Source organism: Pieris brassicae, chromosome 10 (genome assembly GCF_905147105.1).
Source record: "Pieris brassicae chromosome 10, ilPieBrab1.1, whole genome shotgun sequence".
Lineage (NCBI taxonomy): Eukaryota > Metazoa > Arthropoda > Insecta > Lepidoptera > Pieridae > Pieris > Pieris brassicae.
The window spans coordinates 4,766,023-4,782,344 of NC_059674.1; the positions used below are offsets into that span (position 1 = coordinate 4,766,023).

At 37.9% G+C, this 16,322-nt stretch overlaps 1 protein-coding gene across 1 annotated transcript in view; it reads right to left on the bottom strand.

Moving 5' to 3' along the window:
- Positions 1–3,361: 3,361 nt before the first annotated feature.
- LOC123714878 overlaps positions 3,362–16,322 on the bottom strand; it is a 32,467-nt gene continuing 19,506 nt past the window's right edge. The window contains exons 9-17 of the mRNA XM_045669507.1: positions 15,853–15,947; positions 15,090–15,177; positions 14,212–14,317; positions 13,377–13,515; positions 12,898–13,004; positions 8,519–8,658; positions 7,469–7,539; positions 6,702–6,779; positions 3,362–5,979 (exon numbers count right to left, since the gene is read on the bottom strand). Coding sequence (XP_045525463.1) covers positions 5,899–5,979; positions 6,702–6,779; positions 7,469–7,539; positions 8,519–8,658; positions 12,898–13,004; positions 13,377–13,515; positions 14,212–14,317; positions 15,090–15,177; positions 15,853–15,947 — 905 coding nt within the window. The 3' untranslated portion in view covers positions 3,362–5,898. The remainder of the gene's footprint in view (positions 5,980–6,701; positions 6,780–7,468; positions 7,540–8,518; positions 8,659–12,897; positions 13,005–13,376; positions 13,516–14,211; positions 14,318–15,089; positions 15,178–15,852; positions 15,948–16,322) is intronic.

Below are 16,322 nucleotides of genomic sequence, written 5' to 3' on the forward strand. Positions count from 1 at the left end.
TTTAATTAAACACTGGTTGGGTTACACTACTCTAAGCGAGATCCAAAACGGAAGAGAGAAATGGAATGAATGACCATGTGTGACTGATTCACAATAAAATAAAATATGTTTATGATGGAACATAAGATACAAGTATCACTTATTCCACGTCATTAAATTTAAATAGGTAGACATCTCTACTCATCGGCAAAGAAGACAGATGATGAATGCCGAGAGGAAAAGCCGGCGAAAAAAACTCGGTACTCTTAAAATATCAAATCATCAAACAATACTTATTTTAAAACAAATATCGCAAATTAATTAGCAGTAGCCTGTCTAGCACCAGTTCCAGGCCTTTTTATCAACTAGATAATCGTTAACTTCGTAGTAAGCCTTTTGACGCAGCTATTATTTAATACATTTCTTGAATTTATTAAAAGGCAGAGATAAAAGAGCCTCTGGGATTTAATTAAAGAAGAGTATCCCTTTTCCCAAAAAGAATTACTAACTTTAGATACTCTAGTACGGGGAAACTGCAGCCTGCGTTTGTTCCGAGTATTTACATTGTTTGTATGTTCTATTCTAGTAAACTTATCACTATTTTTGTATACATACATAATATTTTCAATACACCAGCTATCTTGGCCGGTGTTCGCGCAAATGTATTTACAACTCGGACATGAAAAGAAATTGGTAATGTACGAATCCCGCTCTGGGCTTTTTTAAGGCTGTAAGTGAAAGGTTTCAAGGCTAATATTGAAGACCAGTCGTAACATTGTTCCAAAGAGCTCATAAAGGGGAATGGATAAATAAAAGACGGTTATATTATTAATATTATATTGGTTAACTACCTACACTAGCACCATCGCATTCTGTACATACATATAGGGTCCGTACATACACGAGTCGGAGCCTACGGTTCTATAACATTGTTTAGATACCTTTTATGTTAATTAATACTTCAGATAGTAAATTAAAATCTCTTAAAAACTGCAAAAATGTTACAACTTAATAAAAATATTAGCTTTACGCCCGCGTGGATTTCGTGTATTAGCGAGATTTCATTAATAATTAAAAAAAACAGTATATTAACAAATATCAATGAATCATACACCTGAAACATCCTCGGGAATCACAGAATGTTTCCAGCTTTCATCATTCACAGAAAAACCTGAGAGACTTCATTTCATAAGGATTTCTTTAAAGAAAATATTTTTTTAACCGGATTAAAGCTATTTGTATTATTATAAACTTATATATTTTTTACATAATTTTGAACGTTTTGCGTGCTTTACAGCGTGCGTGGTCACGGTGACACCGATTTATAAATTTAAAATTATGTAATTAAGTTTATAATAATACAAATAGCTTAAATCGGGTAAAAAAATACATTCTTTCAATATGTAAAAGCTATGTTAAGCACAGACTTTCTTTATATTGAAAAGAACACAAAGTCATTACACAACGAAAAATATGTAAAATTACTACTGAGATTTTTCAAAAGTATATTAAGCAACCGTAAACTCCGGAGTAACAAGTTATCTACAGCTGATATAACACCGTAAAATCTATTATTCTAAAATTACTTGACATTCTTATAGCCCACGATATACATACGAATGACAATACAATAGGGCAGAAATTAAAGAGAAAAGTTCATGAGCATGCTTGCCTAAGCTTTTGAATGCTTTGAAACCTTTGACTATATCTGAAAATATTTGTTTATGTTTTTTTACAATTACGTTACAAGTTGAGTGATGATCGTGATTGATTGTTATTGTGAAAATTGGTTAAGTCAAAAGTCCGATGCTTTAATCTGGAAAATGTCTTCAATGAACTGAAGGAGCGAATAGTTCAGCTCGAACAAAAAGTAGAACCTGCGAAGAAGAGGAAGATACAGAAAAGGTGCGACAAAAAATAAAACATAACCTCCCTTTCTCCCTGAAAGAATGATAAAATAACTAAAGGAAACCCTTAAAAGAATTCTTCCGATTTAAGTCGATAACGTTAAAGATCATCAGCATAGTTTCGAATTCTTACTTAAAAAAGAAATGGGAAAAAAACTCTCGCCTAGTAAAAATTCTCAGAAACAGAACTGTGAAAATTAACACCAGCAATAAAGCTACCTCCAGAGGTATCATATGTTTATATACAGTGTATCATAGTACTGATTTATATTTAGAGTTAATCAGAATAGAGAATATCTTAGGATTTATACGTGCAGCGAGCACGCATCATAGTATGATAAGCATAGATAACTTAGAATATATGATTAGTAGATTAAGAGAAATATATAGTAACAATGAAATTTTAGACATTGATTTGAGAGAATATTATAATCTTATAAAACCAGGTAGTTATTTTATAGGTAAGAGAATTGTTATAATTTTTAGAAATCCTATAATATCTAAAGATAGTTACGACTTATTTAGGCTTTCCATTGTTCCTAATAAATTCCACCAGACCTTTATACCTATACATCCTTTCATAGCAACCAATGGGAAATTTTTCATGTACTTGCAAACCGAATGCCCGAAGATTGGCGAATACCTTCTCTGTGAGGAAAGTTCAAATTATTATCAGCCACGAGAGCACGCAGATTGTATCCAGAGTATTATCATTCATCAATCTTTAGATAAATCATGTAGCCCCACTGAAGTCTCCATCACAAGACAAGCTATGGAACAACTAGATGATAGACACTATACTATTGTCTTCCCAAAGCCTACGAAAGTCGAACTTCGATGTGAACGGCGCGAATATGTATCTTTATCAGGCAGCTACCTAGCAACCATTCCCCATGAATGTTCACTACGAACAGATATCTTTAAGATAACCAATAGTGAAGATGAAGTCAAGGGACAGCCGCTGAAGATTACCGAGATTCAAAGTAATTTCACTGAAATTCAAAATGATGAGATTCCACATATTACTCTAAATTCTTTAAATCTTGATAAGTTACATCACCTGGAAAATAGAATTATGCTACAGAATCCCATACGTCTTGCCCGCTTTGATTCTTCACTATACCATACAACGTTGCCTCTCTATGCACTTGTATCTGGTATAGTTATAATTTTCCTTGTCTATATTCTCCGACGATACCTACGAAAGAACCTTACTACACCAGAAGGAGAACCAAGAAGCAACCCTATATATGCTGTTCCTGATAGTTCTGAAAACCCTGGAGTACCAGCAACTTTTTCCCTCAAAGTGCTCAAATAGTTGCTGTTCTGAGGATGGAGGAATTACATACGGTACCCTTAAGAAGATCGCTGACGTCGCGGCACGTGTATGATCAATGTGCCGGCTTCGAGGAATCATTCTGCTGTTTCAACATTTACCGCATTTTATAAATTATAATTCAATAAAATATGTTAGCATATATTCGTATCGTCGATAACGGATGTAGTTTTTGTAACCTAATTATAAGTTAATTAATAAAGTAGTTATATAATTATTGGTTTTTTTTGGGAGTCCGGGCTGTCGAATTCGTAATTCATTTGAAAACAAGTTTAGCTGAGCTGAGCAAGGTAATAAGAGTCGTCGAAACCTGCACTCTACTTAAACGCCAAAGATAGTAAAAGAGCTCAAAGAGTTAAAATTTTAGACGAAGTCGTCAAATATAGCTGGAAAATTAAAATATTCATTATTTCATTTCTTTCACAACAGGAAAACATACATTTTTTTTTAAAATGAAATCCATACTTGTCTGCAAAATAGAAGTATAGCCATTGGAGTCATCTTAAGATTGCCCAAGGCATGGTGTGCCAGGTTTATAAGCACACAGTAGATCACATATGACTGTAAGGAAGACACGAGACACGTGTCGAGCTAAGTCCTGTCAATTACAGAGGCTGCGTTGTAGCAAAAGAACTACAAATGGGAAACATTATAAAATTTAAGTAAATCAACAAACCTACAAAACTAGTGTAGAAATGTTTCATTTGCGGAAATAATAAAGTTCCTAAAGTCTATCTTCAACTCAGAAAAATGCGAAATCAAACTCAGTCAGATGAAATGAACTTACGAACTAAAGCTTGAGAACGTTATATAATTCTATAACTTGAAAACGATGATATCTGCTTGGTATCAGAAACATAAATTACATAAATCCAACCCTTGCCCTTCACCCGTACAGTTCTGAGTTAATCTTAAGAATTTGGTAGACTTAATAGTATGAAGACCAACTAGAATTAAAAGTTTATAAAGCCCAAAATTTGTATAAGAAAAATCTACAAATTCTGGATTTTTTTTAATCTCTTTAGAGATTAGAAATATGATTGAAAATAGAAAAGATACCGGATTGCGAAACATCTGAACAACCTTAGCGAGGTTGAACAATTGAGGAGAGAAAAATATAAAATCTCTAAACTAATTAATTTATGATAGTTCCGCCTACTCCATCTGTAAAGCGGTTATAGATTTAAAATATGAACCATCACCACTTTCTTTAAGAGAGTCTGATAGAAAATGGGCTGCTAAAATACAAAAAATAAGGCGTTCAGAATGCCTACAAAATATATTATTTCGAGCCTATCGTCGCTCGTACCGCACCAATTTAGTTTCAGAGAAAAAGATTGTACCATAGAACAGGTTCATAGAATTACAAATAATATCGAAAACCTCTAGAAGAACAAATAGTCTGCTTTAGTCTTCATAAATGTAGCTCAGGCATTTGACAAAGTGTGGCACTGAGGACTTGTGTATATATTTAAAAAAATACTGGCTTGACAGATCTCAAATATCCTTGAGGTTTATTAGTTCATAGAATGTTTAGCGTGAGTTATATTTAACACAGAATATTTAGTTAAAGTAAAAAAAAGTTGGGATCCTGCAAGGGAGTGTATTAGGCCCGATCCTGTACCTATTATACACATGTGATATTCTAGAACTTGACGTTAAAATAATCGCAACCTTTACTAATGATACCGATAACCCAAAAGTTTGACACACAGTTACACTTAACTCTAAGATGTTATTGTGTAACGATAACGCAATTGTAATACATTTTTTAAATAGTTTTATTTTTTTGTATGCAAGCACAGTTGTGTTGAAACGTTTCAAAGACCATGTTCAATAATCTATTGTATTGTTATTCGTACATTGTCGTAGACCCGTTAAAAATTACGATTTCACTGAGATTTTTTTGATATTATGTGCACGGATTTATAGCACAATAAGCAAGTACATAAATGCATAGATTATTTTCAATGAATATTTACATATTTTTTAATTTAGCCTAATATTATTTATTAAAAATATATTTTTTTAAACATTAATCTTTTAATATTTGCAAAGCACATTTTATACTTGTGTGCAATAATTTTGAGACGGTAATATTATCTCAAACAGTTAACGTTAAGCAACACTTGCCGCGGATAAATGGATTGGATGGGTGACACACAGTTTTAGTCATAAACGTACTATAAGGTCACGTGCCAAAATTATTGCCCAAAAGTTTGAATATACATTTCACTCATGCGAGAGTGAGATAGCAATAAGGCATTCAAGCATTTGGCATCTCTTTTACACTTAAGCAATATTTACGCTTTCAAAAATATCTTTTTATCTCTAACACTGATTTTTTTAACCAAATGCACATAAAGATATGTTATATTGCTTTTATTATTATTAATAAATAAAAAATCCAAATTAAAAAAGTTACTACCCTATTTTCTATGTTTTTAGCAGTTACTAATCTAAACTAAACACTGTTACATTGTACTTCTATGTGATGCTAAATCGTTGTCTCGCTTTAACCATATATGTAAAAAGGGGAAAACAAACTTTTCGTTTACCAATTATAATTTTACCAGAATATCATATATTCTAAAAATTCTCCTCGGAAATACTAAAGAAGAAAATTAAAAATAACTTTAATGAAAAGTTTCCTCGCGTGTGTTAAATGTGGGTAGTTTATAAATCAGTTTCAGACGCTTGTGTGTCGAGCCAGTGTCGCTCTCTCTCCGCACGGCGACGGCCGCGTGATCCGTCGCTCTGAAATTAAAACATTACATGAAAATGAATTAAAAATTTTACTGCAATACAATATTACTATTTAATAAATTTGAACTATGTAAAAATACTAATGATCCAGTGGCGTCTGAGATTTCTTCTGTTTCTTTGACAAATGTCTTTTTGAGTATGCTTTTTTTATGAAGGAATGTTGTTGAATTACTGACCACTTGCAATTTCCATCCTCGGCCTAGAACGTATTGCTACATTCTAAACCTACACAGTCTACTTTCTATAGTTCGATGCCCACTGCATACTATAGAAATTCGACCGTGCCCTCCATGTACGGTTTAAGCACTCGCCCGGTACAAATTTAAATTAATTAATTAACAAATTTAAATTAAAACTTGCACTCGAACCCAGTACCCCTCACCACAACAGACACATACAAAGACCGCTAAGCTATAAGGCCCTTTGAGTATGCTAGTGAACACTAGCTTACACAAAAAATCTATTGGTATGTAGTGATTCGAATGTACAAATTATACTTTTCATTCGCTTGAGCCACCAGGCCAACACAGTTCTGCTTTTTTACTTAAAGATAAATAAATGCAACAGCATAGCAATGTTTTGAAAGGAGTTAAATAAAATTAATAATAGACTTTAGATAAATTAATAAATGTTATGCGGGTGGGCTAGTAGGTACTATTTACTAACAGTGGTTAGTAAATAGTAAAATGAGGGTAGAACATTTTTTCAGATACCTTGTGTTGTAAATTTTCCTTTTGTAGTATAGACGCAGCTCGCTCTACCACCCTATTCTCGCGAGCCAGTAGTACCTCCTGGAGAAATATTTATTTAAACTTCACACTACTGTAGTTAGTTTGATTTAATAGAAGTTGCACTTTCTGTAACTCGATTTTTTGTAATTAAAACAAAATAGTAATATATATAAGTAAACTTTCTAATAAAACACAAAACATAGATAAACTCAGAGTAGATAGAATAAGCACAGACTACATAATTTATTGCAGTGAATTATTATTTTCCCAATCTGTGACATAGATTATGATAAATCCTTATTTTAACAAAGTATGCCACAGCTCCAGTCGTCAGAAACTTCTAAACACTATTTTTGTATGTAATTTTGCGTATTTTTACAATATCCGTATCGCTGATGTTATCTTGGCATCGGTTAGAAACTCAACATAGAATCGCTATCGTTTCTCGGTAAGTATAGAGTACTCTAAGCGCATATTTACTATATATATAAGTTCAAATGAGAGTTATGTGACTTAACATTGGTTAAGTTACATATATATATAGTATAGTATATAGTAAGCCAGGAGCATAAAGGTAATTTAACAAAGTCAGATAATATACCAAATACAAATTTGTTCCAAGTCCCAATTTTTGTCGAATAAAAATATTTTTTGAAACTGTATATTACTAGATATCAAAGAGATTTGTTAAAATTGTTCTAACAACGATAATACTGTATAAAATAGCTAATAAATTACTTTAATCTCACCTGCATCATGACTGCTGCCTCCATATCTGACAGTCCATTCTCCACAGTATTCTCCTCACTTTCCTCCATATCTATATTAATTTGACAGAACACAATTTATAATACACACATTATATATAAAATAGTCATTAATTTCTTATTCAGTTTGCATTTTGGACATTATTTACCGGTGTGTAAGGGCATAGGGTACATGAAAGGTCATTACTCGTTGTTGGTGAACGAGAAACTACTCTCTATATAACGACTCTATATACTACAGTCTATATAACGACACTGAAGGGACTGTCCATTTTATGGCGTTGTAGAGTTCTCATTAAATGGAGAGAAGAGAAACATAGATAATCCATGACTTCTACTTATTAGTCATGGTCAACAATAGTCTACACGTGCAAGCAATCCCAATTTGTAAACTAAAGAACGAATTTCTTAGAAAGTTCGTATGCATGATGCCGACAGTTGAGTCTATTGCGAGCTAGGATAATACAGCGACAAAAGAACGTACACAGCTGCGCAGTTTTTACTAAGTTTAGCTTAAAAAGTACTTTATTACTCAATTATTGTCGTTATTAAGAGTGGGTGTAATGCTATGTAGAGTGTATCATTGTATGGCAGATAAGCTAAAACAACCAAAGCCAATTGATTTCGACGCTTTAGGGAGCTCGTCGTTAAATCGAGGGACGTTACATGGAGTTTACACTGTATTTCAATACTTATATTATGTTACTTAAACTGATATCAGCTATGTAAATATGGTTAACACACCTATTCATATGCTCTACGGCAAAAATATAGTATTTCCTACAACTTTCATTTTATTCCCTTTGCAGTACACTCTGGGACCGTAGGGTTCAAGTGCACAGGCGCTAATCAAAGATGTAGGTATTCCGGTGACCCCAGAGCTGATGCTTCCTCGCTTAACGAATAAATATCGCAATACCAAGTGGAAGCCAGTATTAAAAGTGCTGCCACAGGGACCAAACTTTTTACACAGATTAAGCTATAACAACGTAACTTTGAGGGTATCCGATATCCCGGTAAAAGCTATCTTACCGTGCGGCGAATACATGTGCGGTGGTGGTCTCAATGCGCGTAGAGCGACGGTTTCTCGTTTAAGGCGTGCCGCGTGTCTGCGCAGACGCACTTCACATTCCTCGCTCCACGGGTCTAGATCTTCCTCTGTTGTATTATTTCTGAAAGGAGTTATGATTTTTTTTCTTAATCGGCAGACAGAATTGTGGGGTGGGAAGTTGGGGTTGGTGTTGGTGGGAATCACTGATGGAGTGAGGTCAGCATTGCCTAGAAAAAGCCAAAAAAACCTTCTGCTATGTTACGTAGTGGAACACTAGTATAAGCAGAACCCCGACCAGTCCGAGTCATCCACGTCCTAGTCATCCACGTCCTAGTCGTCTACCCTGGGACCTACTGCAGCCACGCTCACGCGTGCCCACTACCTAGAGCTGCAGATGAGCTGCGGATGCAGGGCAAAAGGCGAATTTTCTGCGCCTTAAAACAGAATCCACTCACTAGGGAGGTAACCCGTATAAAACCGAGCATGTCTGGATGCTCTAAAGTGGCAGCCCCACTATCAGACTAGGGCACAGTGGGTTAATCTCCTGCTTGCCTGAAAAACCAACGATTCAAGAAACCGAAACAGTGAGAAACCGGACCGATCTTTTACCGACGACCTTTGGCATTAAATCACGGACACGAATTGCTTTTTGGAATATAAAAACGCTAAGTAACGACACTCGACTAGCACAAGCAGAAGCAGAAATGATAAGATATAATCTACAAATACTTGGTTTAAGTGAAGTGCATAGAAATGGTTTTGGCGAACTGAGAACGTCCAAAGGCCTAACTCTTCTATACTCCGGGAAGGAAAATGAGGATGACGACCTTGAATATGGCGTCACTTTCCTCCTCTCTAACTCCGCAAAGAAAAGTCTTTTGGACTGGAAACCGATCTCAGACCGATTCATCCCGCTTCAACTCAAGAGCACGGAAGATCTCCATTGTACAGTGTTACGCTCCCACCAACACGTCTGCGGAGGACATCAAGGATGACTTTTACGACGCTCTAAATGCCACACTTAAAGGTATTAAGAAACAAGATATTGTGATCGTCATGGGAGACCTTAACGCAAAAGTGGGAAGCGAAAACAGTAACTGTGAGCGCAACATGGGCAAACATGGACTCGGAGTACGGAACGAGAATGGTGAACGGTTTGTAGAGTTTTGCCAACACCATGACCTGACCATCGGTGGGACACTTTTTATTCATAGAGATGTACATAAGTACACATGGAACTCCCCTGATGGCTCCACGAAAAACCAAATTGACCACCTTGCGATCAGTTCGAAGTGGCGCTGATATTGACAGCGACCACCATCTGGTTGTAGCCGAAATGCGACTCAAGATTGCAGTTGCGCGACTAGCTGGTGCCCCTAGTGGAGCTGGAAGAAGGTTTGACGTCACTAAACTGCGAGATCCTGAAATTTTGAACAGGTTCAGGCTTGAACTTCGTAACCGCTTCACCGGACTTCACGCCGACGATGTCTCAATAGACGGAGAGTGGAAACGCACCAAAGTGGCCTACACAGAGACCAGCTCTTCTGTCTTAGGTCATACTAAGCACTCGCGCGTGGATTGGATGTCACAAGCTACTTGGCAGCTGATAAACGACCGTAGGGAACTCCACCTAAATCTGCTAGGAACCAACGACGAACTACTACAAGCCGACCTCAGACAGCAATATCGGGAGATTCGTAAAAAAATCTATCGCAGCTCGCGAAAGGACAGAAGGTTGTGGGTTGACGGTATTTCTGACCACGCTCAAATTGCCGCTAACACCGGCAACATGGGAGAACTGTATAAAGCGACTAAAATCTTGGCAGGAAAGATAAGTCAGCATAAAAAGCCTCTAAAATCAAGACGGTCAACTTATCGTAACAGCAGAAGGGCAGCTACGACGCTGGCGTGAACACTTCGAGGAAACCTTTCGTCCCACAGCTACGCATGGAGGCATGTAAGACACATTTCCACCACCCAGGCCACTAGACATCGATATCGAACCACCTACACGTGATGAAGTGGAGAGAGCGGTCATGGGTAAGACTGGTAAAGCACCAGGGCTTGATTTAATAGCCGCAGAAATGTTAAAAGCGGACTTGGCTACTACCGTCGACACGCTGACACCTTTGATTGGGAAAATCTGGGCCAGCGAGAAGCTTCCGGAGGACTGGAATAGGGGCCTTCTTATTACTGTGCCCAAAAAAGGTGATCTAAGCCAATGCAGCAATTGGAGAGGTATCACCTTGCTCTCGGCCCCTTCCAAGGTTTTCTGCAGAATTATCTTGGACAGGTTGTCTGCAGCCGTCGAGCCTCTCCTTCGCATAGAACAAGCTGGCTTCCGGCCTAACCGCTCGTGTACCGACCAAATTAACACTCTTCGTATCATTCTCGAACAGGCATCAGAATGGCAGAGAGAGATTTATCTTACCTTTGTTGACTTCGAAAAAGCTTTCGATACGTTGAGATGGAGCAGCATATGGTCGCGACTCTCTAACATTGGTGTCCCGCCAAAGATAATTAACCTAGTTAAGACCAGCTATAGGAACTATTCTTGTAGAGTGATTCACGATGGTCTCGTCTCAGACGATATTCAAGTGCACGCAGGCGTCCGGCAAGGCTGCTTACTCTTGCCACTACTTTTCCTGGTTGTTCTCGACGGGATTATGGATCGCATACATCAGAACCAGCGTCACGGAATAGAGTGGGGATTAACCAACATCTTAGAAGATTTGGATTACGCCGATGACCTCTGTCTGCTGAGTCACACGCACCGCAACATGCAATCTAAGTTGGACGACCTGGAACGCGAGGCGGGATTTGCGGGACTCAAAATCAACACCCGGAAAACGAAAGAAATGCGTGTTGGAGTTGAGAATCGCACCCCAATGCGGGTGGGTGCAGAGGACATAGAAAGCGTTCAACAATTTGTTTACCTCGGAAGCGTCGTGTCTGAAACTGGAAGTACAGAAGAGGACATCACTTCGCGCATTGCCAAGGCCAGAGCAACCTTTGCACAACTTCGGCCTATATGGCAGTCACGGATGTTGACGCGTCGAATCAAGGTTAAAATATTCGGATCCAACGTCAAATCTGTGCTGCTCTATGGGTTTGAAACGTGGAAGGTCACCAAACACATCTCGCACCGACTCCAAGTCTTCGTTAACCGCTGTATTCTGAACATCTACTGGCCTGAAAAGATCTCTAACGAGCAACTTTGGGAGCGCTGTCGAGAAACCCCGATCAGCCAGCAGATCAAGCGACGCAAATGGAATTGGATAGGCCATACACTCCGAAGGGATCTCAATCATATTCCCAAGCAGGCGCTTGATTGGAATCCGCAAGGAAAGCGGAAGCGTGGCCGTCCCAAACAAACCTGGCGCCGAACAGTTGCGGACGAGGCAAAGAGAGCCGGAAAGACTTGGAGCGAGGTGGAACACGAGGCTCAAGACCGAACGCGATGGAGACTCACTGTGGACGCCCTCTGCCCCACCTAGGGGTTATAGGACACTAAGTCAAAGTAAGTCAGACAGAATTGTATCGCAATAAGGTAAATATTTGTACTGATATTAGTATGATAATAACACCTATTCATCTTATTTTTTTTTTGTATATACATGTGTCTTTACTACGACATCATGGAACATTACGATCTAGCATAACTTAAGACTTATAAGTAATTTAATTCTAACCTAATTTACTAAAAAAGGATTGTTATCATAAGTAAGTGTCCAATAACACTACTTATAGTCTCTATTAAATGGAAGACACTCTAATTCTATTCACTCTATTCTAACACTAATTCAGTAGTTCAAACGGTTTTGTCCTTTTCAATCTTCACAGTAGGCCCGTGGTGTCAGAGTTGAATAGCCTCGACATTCACGTGATGGTGGAGCCTATGTTCGTGTGCTCCAGCAGTCTTTTTATTAATGTGGCGATTTGTACATTGAAGTCATGATGGAGGTCGTAATTGCGAATGTCCCAGGGAGCATTGACTATTCCCCTGAGCACTTTGTTTTGGAATCGTTGGATTACTTGGATGTTACTATTACTGGTACAGCCCCATACTTATAATAACGTAATTATGTTTTTTATACAAATCTTAATCTTATGAAAAATCCTTTCGCGGGTATACGTGTTACATTATTTGACGCTGATAATAAATTATAAATGACGTTATATAAACGAATAAATTGAAAATAATAATAAATTTATCAAAAAAATGTACGTCAGTCAAATGAAACAAAACATTTTAAGATTAGTCGAATCACCGATCACGATAATGATGTAGTGCCATAGAGTATGGATTCTGTTCCCGTGTGTTTTTATTACTGACATAATTTCATTACGGAATACATACTGTTGATGGTCGTGCCACGGTCCCGGGGACAGCATTGCCTCACCCCACACAGGTCCGCTCTCAAGACGACGCAGCAACCGACGAGCCACCCCTTCAGCTGCGGAGCGCTGAAATTCATTTTACTAGTTAAGATCCATCTCCTGTGGCTGTGATGTAGTCGAAAGTCGACGCTTTTTGGGTCTAATGCAAGCTTCAAGATGTTTTCACAGTTCGAGCGAATGTTAAATGCGCACATAGAAAGAAAGTCCATTGGTATACAGCCGGAGATCGAAACTACGACCTCAGGGATGAGATCTGCATGCTGAAGCCAGTAGGCCAACACTTCTCTATAAAAAGAAATATATATAGAATTTATAGAATTGGGTCAAAAATCGTTTTAAAAATGATGTAATAAATTAATGAACGCCTAGACCGCAACAATCTTCTTTTCTTCTAGTAAAAGGTAGTTTAAAAAAATTAAAAGAAGTTAACCTCCTTACCTCTGGACTATCCGTATCGTTCTGCGTCTCAGCCAAAGCCAGCAACACATCGTAGGTCTCCAAAGCACGATCTGCGGCCTTCAACGCGGAGCACAGCACTACAGACGACGACTCGTGCATTGCGCACGCGCAGGATAATCTAAAGGACGTTAATTTCAGAATACAAATAAATGATCTCTTTTACCTAAATAAGATCTGTTTTGCTTTATTATCTACATAGTAGCTTTAATCGTTAAATCTAACTCGATAGTGGGTTCGATTCTCGGCGATACACATGAGACTGACCTACTTAGTTATAATAATTGGGAATTAAATAACACGCATATAAAGCATATGAATAATGTAATAAACAAATATTTTCGTGGCGGCGTCCATGCGTCGGGTTGTCACTCTCCCTAAAATATGGCTGGCCATGCGTGATACTCGTGAACCAGTGCTACTTGTGGTGACTGGTCGTATTTGAATTCGTGTATGGGGTGATGTTAGTTATTTTGACTATTGTGTGTTGTATCGACGAGAATGTAAGTGCGTGCTCCTATTTCACCATGCCTGCTGATAGAGGATCTTTGACAATCTGAGACAAATCTTTGTTTTTAAATTATTATTTATTACTTAAGATGTCATATGGTGTAATGGTTGCAGCTCCTTACAAACTTCTCGTCCATTCTACGCGCTTGATTTGTGAACTGGCAGTAAATGTAAAATTAGAAGCATTTCATATACATATCTGTTTTTGACGTTCATACCATTGTGTTACCAATATGAATAAATGATTTTTGACTTTGTCTATAAAAAAGTGGCACCTGAAGAAGTAACGTATATTATTAAACCTTACCGATGTTGTGTGTCCACCGCCCTATGTAAGGCTGCGTCTAGAACGCGACATTCAGCCGCAAGACGAACGCAACGCGCTCGCCACAGTTCAGTAGTTATTGACTCCTCTGAAACAATCGATATTATGGAATAAAGCCTGGTGCAATCGCCATTATAAAAAAAATCCATATCATAAGATTTAAATAACTAGTCTTATTACCGCGAAAATAGCTTTTCGTAAGAAATTATATTTGTAAAAAAAATCTTTTAAGACTCTACAAATTGATAAAAGTGGTTTTTGTCTCCAGATGTAGTCAAAAAATAGCTAATAATATTGGGTCACAATAAACAATTGTTTATTTATTTTTAATTGGGGTCACCGTAGGATACATGTTTACCACGTCAAACAACTACGTTTGTTTATGGTCATTGTTGCATCGAGCATGATAAAAATCTATACCTTCATAGGCCGCGCCGTCTCCAATTCTGGGGGAGTCAATTCGAAAAATAAAGTGGAAGGACCTTTTAGGTAAAAGAACACCAGGGAAGCCTTACGCCAGATGGGACAATGAAATCAAAAAGATGTTTCGAGAGGTCCAATTAGGGAAAAACTGGTAATTATTGGAAGAGGCTTTCACTTCAATCAAAAATTAAGAAAAATTATACCACCAAACTAATTGTCACAAACATTTATATTTATTTCAGCCGGCAATAAAATCGGTTTCTCAATTCGACCGCACCGTATTTGTTATGTGTGTTCGCGGATACAAACTGCCTACGGAAATCAGGATCTGATGATAGCATCCAAGAAAAATCGAGGGGATCCTTCGAAAAACTACACAAAGTTCAAAAAATATGATCATGGTAAGTCTTTTTTATTGTTCATATTTTTGTTTATACCTTCATGGTTAGCGGCGACCAGAGCTTCTCTAAGATCGGCCTGAGCACATACATCTAGGGCGAGCCGTTCTGCAGCTTCCACGCACCACTGAAACATACAAACAAAGTTTTATTATAAATGTACCATTTGATTAGTGTTGAGCGTGCGCCTCTCAACCCTGAAGCTGTACCTTCTGGGGCTGTGCACACTTGCATTTGTGAAGGCGGCGTTCACTGTGATGACGTCATACCCTGAAACGCGCGAAGTGTTTCCGCTAAGGACATATAAAACTTCTCCACCTAAGCCACCAAGGCCTTCGGGCTGGAATCACGCTTATAAAATATAACTTTAACACTCGCTTGTACAGAAGAATAAAATGGCCTTAGACACTAAAATGTAAGAAAAAAAATGATCAGGAAACAATGTGTTGAAGCAAGGATTGTAGCGCCAATGGTTTTACGCAGCGAGTTTGTGATTCCACGATGGAAACAGGGATTCCAAGCATATCACTCCAGTTAAATATTGTGTCCCAAGGTGAACTTTTTTATCGTATCCATGACTTGAATGATTACGTGATTTAAGACAGGTTTTGTTGCCCACCACCGCTATTTGGAACCAGCTGCCCACTGAAGTATTTCCGAACCAATTCGACTTAGGGTCCTTTAAGCAAATGGCAACGCACTCTTTGGCATTGAGAGTGTCAATGGGCGGCGGACTTAGCATCAGGTAAGCCTCCTGCCCATTTGCCCTTTAAAATACTCGAGTATTATAAAAATGGCTAACCTCTTCATTGGATATTGGTTGATTCACTTCAGTCTCAGACGTCTTTTTTAGTCGAACCCGTGACGCGATCTTCGCCTGACGGGATTCGCAACGTCCTGTAAAAAAAAGACTATTAAACTCAACTCTTTGACTATAGAAAATATTGTCTTTGGTTTCGCAAATACTGCCTAAAATAGATGGCAGATAAGCTTTATACACGTATCTTCACGTGAGATTTATTCATTCATTATTTAATATAATTTTGGGTGTGGCAGCGAAAGAATGAAAGTAGAATAAATGCCATTGAAAAAGAGTTAAGAAGTGTGTGTGTGTGTGTGATAAATAAGAGAGATGAGCGGTGTGGGTGAAAAGAGGACGTATGGATAAGGAAAGGTAATTAGGTTTAACCATGTAGAACTGATAAAGGAGAAGTAGGTAACAGATAGGATAAATATGGCAACCGTGGATCGTGAAGTCGGGTTGCCTTGTCG